At 41.4% G+C, this 12,526-nt stretch overlaps 1 protein-coding gene and 1 non-coding gene across 5 annotated transcripts in view; both read left to right on the plus strand.

The window, feature by feature from the left end:
• COP1 (COP1 E3 ubiquitin ligase) overlaps nt 1-12,274 on the plus strand; it is a 62,303-nt gene extending 50,029 nt beyond the window's left edge. For all 4 annotated transcript variants that reach the window (XM_075616646.1, XM_075616647.1, XM_075616649.1 and 1 more), the window contains exons 19-20: nt 10,575-10,619; nt 11,159-12,274. In XM_075616646.1, coding sequence (XP_075472761.1) covers nt 10,575-10,619; nt 11,159-11,176 — 63 coding nt within the window. In that variant the 3' untranslated portion in view covers nt 11,177-12,274. The remainder of the gene's footprint in view (nt 1-10,574; nt 10,620-11,158) is intronic.
• Nucleotides 1,784-1,918, plus strand: LOC142504073 (small Cajal body-specific RNA 3). Its single transcript, XR_012804196.1, has one exon.
• Nucleotides 12,275-12,526: the final 252 nt, after the last annotated feature.

Consider the following 12,526-nt stretch of genomic DNA (forward strand, 5'->3'; position numbering starts at 1 on the left):
AGCTTGATTTCTGCCAATAAATATTTGCAAGCAATGGGTGGCCCGAGTTGAGACTAAAAGGGAAGTGTCTAACCACATTGCCCAGTCACTTGCTGCTTCTGCATTTTCTTAATCCAAGATTTACTGAACGCAGAGTCCTTTAAACTTTAGGAATGTCCCAGAAAAAGGAATGCAAATAGTTGTTTGTTCCCTGCAGCTTGAACCGGTTTGTAGTGTTTGTACATCACATTTAATAAATAAAAATGGCGCCAGTGACGCCCTTCTGCAAACTAACCAAGGGAAAGCATTACATTTCAGCACACTGGGATTTAGGGCAATGATTGTGGTTTCCCCTTTTCCCCAGCTCTGATTAGAGGAAGGAAGAAAAACAAGCCAGGTCTGTTTCTTTTGGAAGAGCAATTTTTTCTTCACACAGGGCGTAGTCTAATTAAATTACAAAGACTGCTCTGTTTAATGAGATCCGCAGCTAATACATATCTGATCAATGGCCAGTTCCCGCTTTGGCCCAGGTATTTTATCAGTGATTTGATTTATATCTGTGCTGCTGATGGATATTTTCTCTCCCCTCCCTTCCACATACACAAAGCTTGAGATTTGAGCCAGGAACTAAGCACTAGAATTTTAACTGTTCGTTTCTAGATTGATTAAACAATAGTATCTCAATGCATGATGACAAATCATTGCCTTAATCGCACTATTTTTAACCGTGCTTAGTTTTCAGCCTTGTTAGGCTGACCACATGACGAGCATTCATAATTGTCTAATTGTCACTGAAGTGAGTAGCACTGTGTGCGCCAGGTGCAGAATTTTTGTCCCACCTACGTTCATGCTCTACCCTCTTCTTGTGCACGTTCTGAGCCCTTGATAAGGGAAGGAGTACACAGACAGCTTGTACCTGCTAATCTGCTCCCCCGCTAGAGAAACCTACAGATCCATTTTTGTAGCTTCCAGAATCCGTGAACTGGTTAACGCAGGCATTCTCCACTCCCTCCAATGGTTATTGAAGGTTGCTGAAGTGCTGTTGTCCATCTTTTTTATGGCTGACACCTGCAGACCATGATTAACAGCATTTCAGAGACACTAATGTAATTTATTTATTGGAATTTTGCAAGACAACACGGAACAGAGATACAATGTTAAAGCTTTGCTTGGCATGAAGGTGGCTGAGCAGGACTTGGACAAATTCTGGCAGCCGTGTAAGTGCGCATCTATATTACAAAGGATATGATGTGGCATAAAGGTGGCAAGGTAGAACTTGGACAGATCCTGGCACCCCAGGGAAAGGAGATAAAATGTTACAAATGTGCTTTGGCCGTGTTTGATGCCTTCGAGATAGCTTGTACATGACATCCAAGTGAAAGGGGTTCGGTATTAAGGATGTGCTTTGGCACAATGGGAGGCATTAATGTGGCAAAGGAGAACTTCGGTAGATCCTGTAAATTGAGATTTGATGTTCAGTATGTGTTTTGGCAGGTTAGGAAGCGTGAAAAACAGCAAGGCAAAAATGTACTACTGCTTGCTCAAGTGAAGACTGCTTTAGAAAATCCCACTGTAGCTTTGGCCCCGTTAAAGTAAATGCATAATGAACATGTGAAACTGGGTTCCTGCATCCTTTACACACACTGTGCCAAACGCTCTACTTGCCCTGCACACTTCTAAAGAGTAGGATGGGAGAACTATTTCATTTTCTATGGCAAGATGCATTTTGGGAATATGTTTTGGCTGACTCATTGACGCAAACGCATTGTTGCTGTATTGAGGGGATAAGGACAGTGTGTCAGGGACTGGAAGTTGCATTACTCAGAGCGTGCAGTTCAAGTGTCTGCCCGCAGTAGCAACCTTCCTAGAGTAATATAATGGAGATCTCTGCCTGACTCTGCATAGATGGGCAGAGCTAGATCGTTCCTCTCCATACACGCTCTCCAAATGTTTCGATCTCTTCTGCTCTTACTAATGTTTCATTAAAGAAAGCAACACAGAATCAATGTGCCAACAATAGTAGTACAAAAGTTGTTTTTTATTTTATTCACCATGTCTGCAATTTTACTGTAGTGTACAGAAAATAAAGGTAATATGGGTACATTGAGAAAATACAAAATGTATAGGTATCATCTTTACCTGTGAAGGATGTGTTATACAGAAAAAGAAAGCTATGCTATGATAGTGTCCTCACTGAAAAGTTGTGTTGTATTTAATGGTGCATTACTAATTGTTTCATAATTTGTTGGTTGAATCGCTGTATTAAGTGCTGAAACCAAATACAGTACTAATTGTCTGTAGTTGTGTTAAGATAGCGACCTCTTGTATATTTGGCTTGTACCGTGACAACGTGAGAATTTGAGGAGCCCCGTCATGCCACAATTTCAAAGTTGAATTTGTTCTGTCCTTTTCTTATATTGTTCTCTGTACTTTCCATCACCTTGTATTCCCTCCTTTACTCACTTTTTTTCTTCTCTGCTCCCCTCTCCCTCGCTCCTTCTCTGCTCCCCTCTCCCTCACTCCTTCTCTGCGCCCCTCTCCCTCACTCCTTCTCTGCTCCCCTCTCCCTCACGCCTCCTCTGCTCTCCTCTCCCTCACGCCTCCTCTGCTCCCCTCTCCCTCACGCCTCCTCTGCTCCCCTCTCCCTCACGCCTCCTCTGCTCCCCTCTCCCTCACGCCTCCTCTGCTCTCCTCTCCCTCACGCCTCCTCTGCTCCCCTCTCCCTCACGCCTCCTCTGCTCCCCTCCCTTCCTCTCTCCCATGTTTTATTTTAACTCTTCTTTACTGCTCCTCTCCTGCTACTCGACTCTAATCAAATTGAGAAATGTGCTTTCTGATGGCAACCTCATGAGCAAACTTGAAGATAAAATGATTAGTACCTTGAAGAAAGGCACTTATCTAGTTATAGGAATCAGTCGTTTTTTATTGTTTACTTGTTCTCAGGGGATTGTGGCTTTACCGCACTGCAGGGGTCACTTTCCATTGCTGTTTGAAAGATGTCCTCATGGTAACCATGTCCCTTCATGCCTTTTTATTTATTTTTTCCTGGATCTCCAATGTAAAAAAAAAATCCTATTTTTTAGGTCAATTAGGAAAGTTCATCTTTGCATTGAAATCCCCAATCCCTTCTATATATTGGCGATGCAATAACCAATATATAACCCTCCCTACTACTACTACTTTTCAGGTTTCAGAATGTAGTCTGGATAGGCTTCTCAGATTTCTCCTAGACTGTACAGAGCTTCTGAAACATCATTTAATCTATGAAGTACAGTACTTTAATGTTGGTCTGCTATAAGGTATCGCAGCCTTAATCCAACCTCCTAAATTAGTAGATACCCAACATCTGTATTGAGTGCAGAACATATATATTTTTATATTTTTAGGTGGGTGGTTTTATATTATGAAAACATGGCTGCCTAGCCCTGGAGGATTTCTTAACCCCTCTATTGCCATAGGGAGCAAGGCCATGCATTGCAATGTAAGTCACAAAGCCGCAACACATAAGATGTTAGCTGTTAAACAGACTTGACATTCAGTGCCCAGCGTCCTAATTACTGGGCAGCTAGTTCAGATGTCTGAAGCCCCCTAAACCTGAAAGGTACATTTCCCTCTAGGTTGGCTTCTCTGCACACACATCTGTGTATTTGTAAAATCCATCCAGCTTTTCACTCTTTAGCTAAGAACTGTGCAGCACAGAGGGGAGTACACAGGAGGAGAGAAAAAAGCCATTACACACTCAGCTGGCTAAAGATATTTCAAGCCCTGCTTTCCCTTTGTCATGGGGGTTGTTGTAACTCCTTCACTGCTGCAAAGGCCAGCAACGTGTTGCAGTGGAAAGTCTCGCTGCCGGCTCTGGCAGAAGAAGTGTCTACTTCCAGGATGCACCTCCCAGGTGTTTCTGGGTAACTGGGCCGTGCACAAACCGAGTCCAAGAGAGCAACCAGTGTGTAATGAGAAACTGAGAGCCCGTTCCATATTGTGGCTCTTTAACCCAGGAGGATGCTCCACTCTCGGAATCTATAGGGAAGCAGGGCAAACTCTAACCTGCTTTTTATAATGAGAAAGCCATGCAGTAATATCCTTCTGTAGGGCGGTATTGCAGGGCCCTTTCTCAGACATTTGTTAGCCGAGACTAGCTGAAGCACAGATTGGGAAGGTCTTGCATAAGGGCCACATAGACCCAGTTTCAAGGTCTCTCAACATATATACTAAGGAATTTACATTTAATTTGCCAGGTTATTCATATTTAATGAAAATGAGTCAACTAGATGGGTCAGGTGTTTTTTTTTTAGTCTGTCAAATTCTGTTTCAAAATATGATCAGTTTGCTTAGAAAAATCAGCCTATTTGTGGCTCTGTCTAAAGATGTTCAACTTTGAAGTAGAAAAATACACGCAGTTGAATATAGGGGAGACTTTTATAGCTACAGGGCTGAGTTCAGTTGTGATGGCCATGGTGTTAGTAGGGACAGCTACAGATCGATTTGATTCCTACACTATTTCTGGGCAAAGATACAGTCTGAGCTGTGTGTGGGAGTCCATACCAGAACAGAGCTTTGTACTGCTGAGCAGAATTGTGCTACATTGCCTGAGCTGTGCTTGGAGGGGGTGTCAGAGCAGGGATAGCAGGTGCTGGTAGGATTGCCGTGCAGTAGCCGAGCTTTGTAAGTTGGCACGATGTCTGCATAGGAAGAGCTAAAAATGCTGCAGGTGAGATTGCTTTGTAATGAGTTACATATTTGTAGAGCTGTCAGCATAGGAAAACCAAGTGGTGATGCAAGACAATATTGAGGTCCTTTAACAAAATTTGGCATTGGGGAAGTATGGGATATTGGGCATGTACAAAATGTGTGTTTAAAAAGGTTTAGAACTGCATTTTTTTAAATCTAGTAGCAATACATAATGAAATCTAAAAGGTTATTTTTATATATCCACATTTAAAAGCCAGTCAGACCTGTCATGGCCAAAGGCTAAAGTGCATTGAGGTTAGTGTCTGGTCACACTTACTTCTGCTTTTCCCTAGCACAGTGAAAGCCTGTCCTTTCCGCACTTTTTTGCGATTTAAAACAAATGGTGAATAAAAAGTAGGGAAATTAACAGGTTTGTGTTCTATGACATACAGATGCAAGAATCTCTGGCCACTTTAGCCCTGCAGGGCCATAAATCTGTGGTTCTCAAACCTCTCCACAGGGACCACTAACCCATCAGGTCATGGGAATAACCATGTGTTTGCAAACCAAGGTGTTTTTATCTAACAGAAGTATGTCCAGGGCAGTGTTTCTTAACCCTCTCCTTGCGTGACCATTTAATGAATAATCAATGAGTTATCAAGCACATGTTTGCACTTCATAAGTGCAGTGTTCGATTCGCTTGTTTGGCTGAAATGTCCCCACGGAGAGTGGAGAAACCTTGATCCAAGACAGGGGTTTCCCACTCCAGTCCTCGAGTACCACCAACAGTCCACATTTTTAAGGATATCCCTGCTTCAGCACAGTTGGTTGTCAAAATGATTTAGCCACCGATTCAGCCCCCTGTGCACAAGCAGGGGTATTTTTAAAACCTGCACTGTTGGTGTGACTTGAGTCCTGGAGTTGAGAACCACTGATGTAGTTGGTTGACCAAAACCTTGTCTGCCTCAGGGCTCTGGGGAGAGGTTTGAGAACCCGGTCATACTGTAGGTGACCTTACAAATCAAATTAAAAAAAAGTGTGTAGGTCACATTATTTTAGATGTATGAATGTTCAATCTTGACTAGAGTATAGGTATATTTTGAACATTTTAGGTTGTTTTAAGAAGGGCTCACTGATGGGAATGGTAGGATTAGGTCAGTACCAATTCTGAAATGTCACCCTGGGCTGCAGGTAACAGAATTTTTTTTTTATTTCTCCGTATGACCATTCACATTAAGAATCCACTAGGGAAGGAAAACCAAACGGCAGAAGGAATCTGACCAACAGTGATATAAACCCATATATTTTGCTGCGCTACTGTGCATTTCAAAATAATTTCCCCGTTCGTTGGGAGCTGAGATGTTCAGATTTTTAATGGAAAGGGAAAGGGGAAAGGGGAGGGAGGGAGGATAGCTCTTGCTACAGTCTATATTCGCATAGGTGCCAGGGGTAAGAAACTGGACAGAAGATGCTGCTTGCCTTAGCAAGCGAAAAAGACCCCTATACAACTAGCACTCAAGGACAGAACAATATAGTTAGATAAATAATAGCTTTAATTAACGTATACAGAAAAGAGTGAAAAATACTCTGAAATAAACACACAACGCTAATGTTTAATGAATAAAAATAGTATTAAATTGAATGATGAATTAATATAAACCACCTCCAAAATATTGGGGGTGGAAAGTAGGAACTATAGGGCACTGGCACCATGCAATGAATGATGGTATTGCAAATGGTGCCTCAGGGGGAGAGGGAGGGGGTGGTATATAAATGAGTATATCCACAGAAGGTGTAATATGTGAGGATGAAGTGTAGTAAATATATATAATCCTCACACATCCCAGTCTACCCTGATAAAAATGGTCACTCCACAATATACAGCACAGGCTATAAACAGCAACGGCAAGAGGATAATATAATGGCTGCCTCTCGCTAATAGGGCCAGATGATAGACACCCTAGATGGTGTAAAAAAGCTGATTATAGCCTGATAAAGTGGATGCTATTGGCTGATAACAGCCAAGCTCACAGTAATTCCACTAAAGGTAGAGTGGAATAATCCTAATCCTAATACGCAACGCAAATAAAATATAAGTAGTTTACATAAACTAGACTACTAGACTACTATGTAGCTAGGATAAAATACTGTAGATTGGAGACCCTGAATACATTGTATACGTAGTTCACAGGGACAGGGAGTCCAGTCAAACAGAATGACAGTGGTATTACTATGTATCTAAATACCAGTAGCAGTGTGTAATGCAAGGCACTGCTGCTCAGGTACTCTGAAGGCAGCTGTCCTAATAACTATTATGCTGTATGTAGAATATACAGGGTATAGTGCAGACAGATTGCTATACATACGAATAAAATAAGATTAACATAGTATAGTAGGTAACTGGTTTGCAGAGAGAGTATCCAATAGTAGTATTCGGTCACACAGCTAGCATAGATAATCCTGCAAAATTCAAACACATAATAGCTGCAACGGATACTGCACTGCAAGCACCCATCCGGCGTGGTGTATTCATGAACACCACAGAACGTTAAACTGCCGGATGGGAAACTAGCCAGATGCCTATTGTGTGAGGGCAGCAATTCCCCGTTTGAGAGAACCGAGGGAGACCGCCATAATCGTGCCTGCACGCTGACAAATGACGTCACAGAGAAACGCCTACCACCGACGATCGTTTCGCGTCACTGACGCTTTCTCAAGGTGGAGTACCTGAGCAGCAGTGCCTTGCATTACACACTGTGCTCATTTGACTCTGGTATTTAGATACATAGTAATACCACTGTCATTCTGTTTGACTGGACTCCCTGTCCCTGTGAACTACGTATACAATGTATTCAGGGTCTCCAATCTACAGTATTTTATCCTAGCTACATAGTAGTCTAGTAGTCTAGTTTATGTAAACTACTTATATTTTATTTGCGTTGCGTATTAGGATTAGGATTATTCCACTCTACCTTTAGTGGAATTACTGTGAGCTTGGCTGTTATCAGCCAATAGCATCCACTTTATCAGGCTATAATCAGCTTTTTTACACCATCTAGGGTGTCTATCATCTGGCCCTATTAGCGAGAGGCAGCCATTATATTATCCTCTTGCCGTTGCTGTTTATAGCCTGTGCTGTATATTGTGGAGTGACCATTTTTATCAGGGTAGACTGGGATGTGTGAGGATTATATATATTTACTACACTTCATCCTCACATATTACACCTTCTGTGGATATACTCATTTATATACCACCCCCTCCCTCTCCCCCTGAGGCACCATTTGCAATACCATCATTCATTGCATGGTGCCAGTGCCCTATAGTTCCTACTTTCCACCCCCAATATTTTGGAGGTGGTTTATATTAATTCATCATTCAATTTAATACTATTTTTATTCATTAAACATTAGCGTTGTGTGTTTATTTCAGAGTATTTTTCACTCTTTTCTGTATACGTTAATTAAAGCTATTATTTATCTAACTATATTGTTCTGTCCTTGAGTGCTAGTTGTTTAGGGGTCTTTTTCGCTTGCTAAGGCAAGCGGCATCTTCTGTCCATGTTCAGATTTTTGCAGGTTTCTCACTATCTTAGGCAGCTCTCCCGAGCAGGGTCTTTCCCAGAGTGTACTGTATTTGAAGAATTATGCAGGAATAGGAATTATCAGTAGGGACTTGATTGAAATATCAGCCCCTTAGTTCTTGTGAATTTAAAGCTCCCTGCACACATCGGTATATGGTCCAATGGGCCCAGGATTTTCAGGTGGAAATTTCTTGGGAGGACTGGCAAACTATCTGGACCAATGCAACGAACACATCACTATGCACAATATCCAAAGAAAATATCTATAAAGTTATTTTCAGGTGGTATTTGACGCCCCAGAGGTTGAGGCAGATTTACCCAGACCATGAGTCTCTGTTGGAGGGGTTGTGGAGGTGTTGCTGATATGGCCAATATCTGGTGGCTCTGCTCCAAAATACAGAGGTTCTGGGGAGTGGGGCAGAATTTGGTGCGAGAGTTTTGTTAGAAGATTCCCCCTAGACCCGATTATAATGGTTATCTGTAAACTGCTAGATAATTTAGACAAAATAAATCAAAATTATTGTTGCATATCCTCACTGCGGCTAGGCGTGAGATTGCCGGGGCCTGGAAAAAAGCCTCTACCTCCCTCCAGGAGAGAGATTATTTTGAGAATAAATGAGGTGCAATCTATGGAAAGACAAACGGCATTGGTTAGACATAACTCTAGAAAATTCCAAACGGTCTGGAACCCGGGAACTAGATTAACTGTTTAGTCACTGTGGCTGGAGGACGGTTTGGTAATTCTAGATGATATCTGGAGTTGGGACTGCTCGGTGCCGTTGTACTCTTGGAATTGTTATTGTTTTTTTTTTTTCTATGATACCGGTGTTAATTAATGTGGTTTCTCTCCCCCCTCCCCCCCCCCCCGTCCTTCCTTTTCTGTTTCTGTATCCCTTCCTTTATGTTCTTCAAAAACTCAAAATAAAAAATAAATAATTCCCCCGTTTTTACAGAATAATGCATTGAATCTCTTCCCAGCAACGAAGTTAAATGTTGCACTTCACACCACATGCTTGTGAGTCCAGAAGTATAACACCTGAACTATCCCAGTTGTGCTGCCCATTAATATACTCTGGCGCTTTTATTTTGTTATATTCCCGGTTTCGTCTCTGCCTTAAATTTTATTTACAAGGCCAACACGATCCCTTTAGCTGCACGCCTGTTAGAAGCAACCATCTGATGCGGCAAAATATTACGCTAACAATAGAAACAATAATCTTTCACGATCAGGAGCGTGCCAAGGTTTCCCAACCGTTCCCATCACCTGGGGAGGGGGGGGAAGCATCCATGTACACTCACTGCAACATAAAGCAGCTCACAGAATTGCTAAGAACTTGATTCAGAGGCCAATGTGAATAGGATGGAAATGCCTTCACTAAAGGAGTCTTTTCAGTCAGAGCACACGGGGAGGTTCATTTTTGGTTCAGCATTGTAACATACCAGAGCTGATGGATGTTAACACCAATAACGATGCATGGCATACTGCCCAAATCAAAAAAAATGTCATTTATTTGTACCCTCTGAAACTGATGATGAAACACTTTGTGCTTTTATTTTTATTTATTAAATATTCTTGGAACATTTCTGCAAACGGCGCCTGTACTTTTTTTTTTTTTAAATGCGCATTAAGGGGAGCTTCTGAATTTGACCCGTTAAAATAAATTAACTAGGATTCAGCCATTCACTGAGCTAGAAATCGTCCCATGCGTGCTGATCAGTAAGTGACCTGCCCTGGCAACTGCTGTATATAGTGTAATGAAACTGTCTTCTGTGATGGGAACACAGCAGTGTCCTTGGTTTCCTGATGTGGGGATATTTCTTTCATGACAGCATGGTGGGGAAATGAATGTGAGAGTATGGGCAAGATGCTGGTTCGTGTGTGTATAACATAATGTATCCAGCGTTAATTTACCTACCGATGATGCATAATATTGCAAACTTTTCCATAGTATTCAATTGCAGGGACAATGCAGAATATCCCACTGTAACATGCCAGTGGGAGCAATCACCCTGGCTACATCTCTGCATAGCTACCTTTGGCAGCAAAAGGGGTTAACTTCACCTGCTGGCAACATATGTTAATTGCAATGCTCTGTGAGTCTGCAGTGCATTGTAGAGCATGCTTTTTCATAGAATAATTACCTGCATCACAGCAAGGTATTGTAGTTTACTTCAGAACTCTAGCACCACTTGTGCAGGAAGAAAAATAGGTAATGCATAATGAAAGGGGCAAATCTATTATTTAGAGATGGATGGGTTAGGTTAGTCCATAATAAGGGATTGTGCTGGTAGATACTCGTTGGACAGAAGTAATAACTCTATTCCCTTTGTTTTCTCATAGGAGTCAAATGTACTTATTGCTGCGAACAGTCAGGGCACAATAAAGGTAAGTTCTCACTTTCAACCTCTTCACCGTGCTTCTCCACTCCGAGACCATTTCTATACGTTGCTTCATTCTCAAACTCGGGGCCCTGGTAAATCATTCCATCAGGGTTATGTTTTCACTGCACTCAATGACGTTTTATTCACAACTTAACAAAATTTTGCAGCGTAATTGGTGTTTCACAAAACCCGTAAAATGTTTCCTGCTTGCAGCTTTAATACCGTGATTTAAACCAGCCTTGCTCCCTGACACCTTGCAATTTTTACACTACCAGAAAGCAAAAGAAGCTCAAATGTGAAACTGTATAAGAGATGCTGAAAGCCTACAAATTCCCCATTTGGAGAAGTATTACATGCTCGAGTTGCCATACTTTATATTCATGCCATTTAACATAGTATATAATTATTTAGTGCTGTTTTGGCAGAACTGGCAAAATAATTTGTTTCCAGGGAACCAATCATTTGGCTACTAGAAAGCTACCATCCCTGTCGTCTTGGCTGTTACCATTTGCCAACGCACATTTTTCTTCATCTCTTATTTAGGTACTGGAGCTGGTATGAAAAATGAACTCATGACATACAAGTGAAGGGTCACCCGTCTGCAGACAACTCTAATGGATGATCTTGAAGCCCTTGCCATGCTTCTCTCATGGACTTTTATAAGACTTTGGGGATGAGTGCAAGAATGGGTGTGGGTGGAAAGGGGGTTCCATGGTAACCCTGAAGAAGCAACTTCTCATCCTCAACAGTCCTCCCCCACTACTGCATACTTTTCTGGTGCTGCTTGATACATTTAATGCTGGAAGGGCTGTATCTCATTGCCCTTTGTGCACTGCAGTTCCTACCAGCACCGAAACAATAACTGGCTCCATTTTTATAATCGGGGAAACTAAAATCATGCAAAAAAATTAAATAACATAAAAATAAAAACATTTTTCTGAACAGTGCGGCAGGTTGTTTTTGTGATGTTAGGGATATCTCTAAAAGGAGGTTTGTGTCATTGGTGCCACCTTGTATTGGAATCTGGAAATATTTTCTTGGTGAGCGAGCAAACGCCAGAATTTAAATATTGTAGCTGCTGCAAAAGCAATTTTCTTATAAGCTTTATTTCCTTTTTAATCCGGTTTTAAACCCGATAGTTATAGCATAGCACTGAAACATTGCGTCAAAAATGAATTGTAACATTTATTAAGCTAGGCGAGTACTTGTCTCCTAAGGATGAAAATGAAAGCGTAACTGGGGTTGACTTGTTGCTGTACTTCTGTCCATATGTAAAGGGAGAGTCCCATTTAGTTTGGTAAATTGCTCACAATTTTTTTTAAAATGTAATCATTCATTCTTTATACAGGTTTATGGCAAAAAAAAATTCACTTGGTTACATTGAAAATGAATAACTTTCCTTGGATCCTATAAATTACTTTCCAGTCCCTATAATGCCAATATTTATGCAAACACCAGCCTGTCACACAACATAACAGGAGATGAGGGTACAGGCACGACCCATTCTGCATATATTGATATCACACACGAGAAGACCCAGATGAAGAGACACTTCCCAGGTTTACGCCTGTTGTATGTTTACTATACATTGATAAATGCTTTGGGTTGTGACTTTTTTTATTCTTATGACATCAATAAAGACATCGGCATTCTAGGGATGCTAGTTGTACAGTATGAAATGTAAAGGGACTATGCCTTTAAATGTGCGGAAAGGTGTTTGATGTGACTTTTTTTTTATTAAGAGCTTTGTAAAGGGTATTTTCTCCCTTGCTCTGTTGCTGTCTATTTACCTCTCCTTAGTGCAGTCAATGCCATACTGTTCTGACACTTCACCTCAATCTTGCAGTGTTTTTGCTCGATTAAGTTTTTTATTGACCGCCTCCATACAAGCATTGGCTGCTCTTCTGCGTC

Source organism: Ascaphus truei, chromosome 10, assembly GCF_040206685.1.
Source record: "Ascaphus truei isolate aAscTru1 chromosome 10, aAscTru1.hap1, whole genome shotgun sequence".
In the NCBI taxonomy this organism is placed as follows: domain Eukaryota; kingdom Metazoa; phylum Chordata; class Amphibia; order Anura; family Ascaphidae; genus Ascaphus; species Ascaphus truei.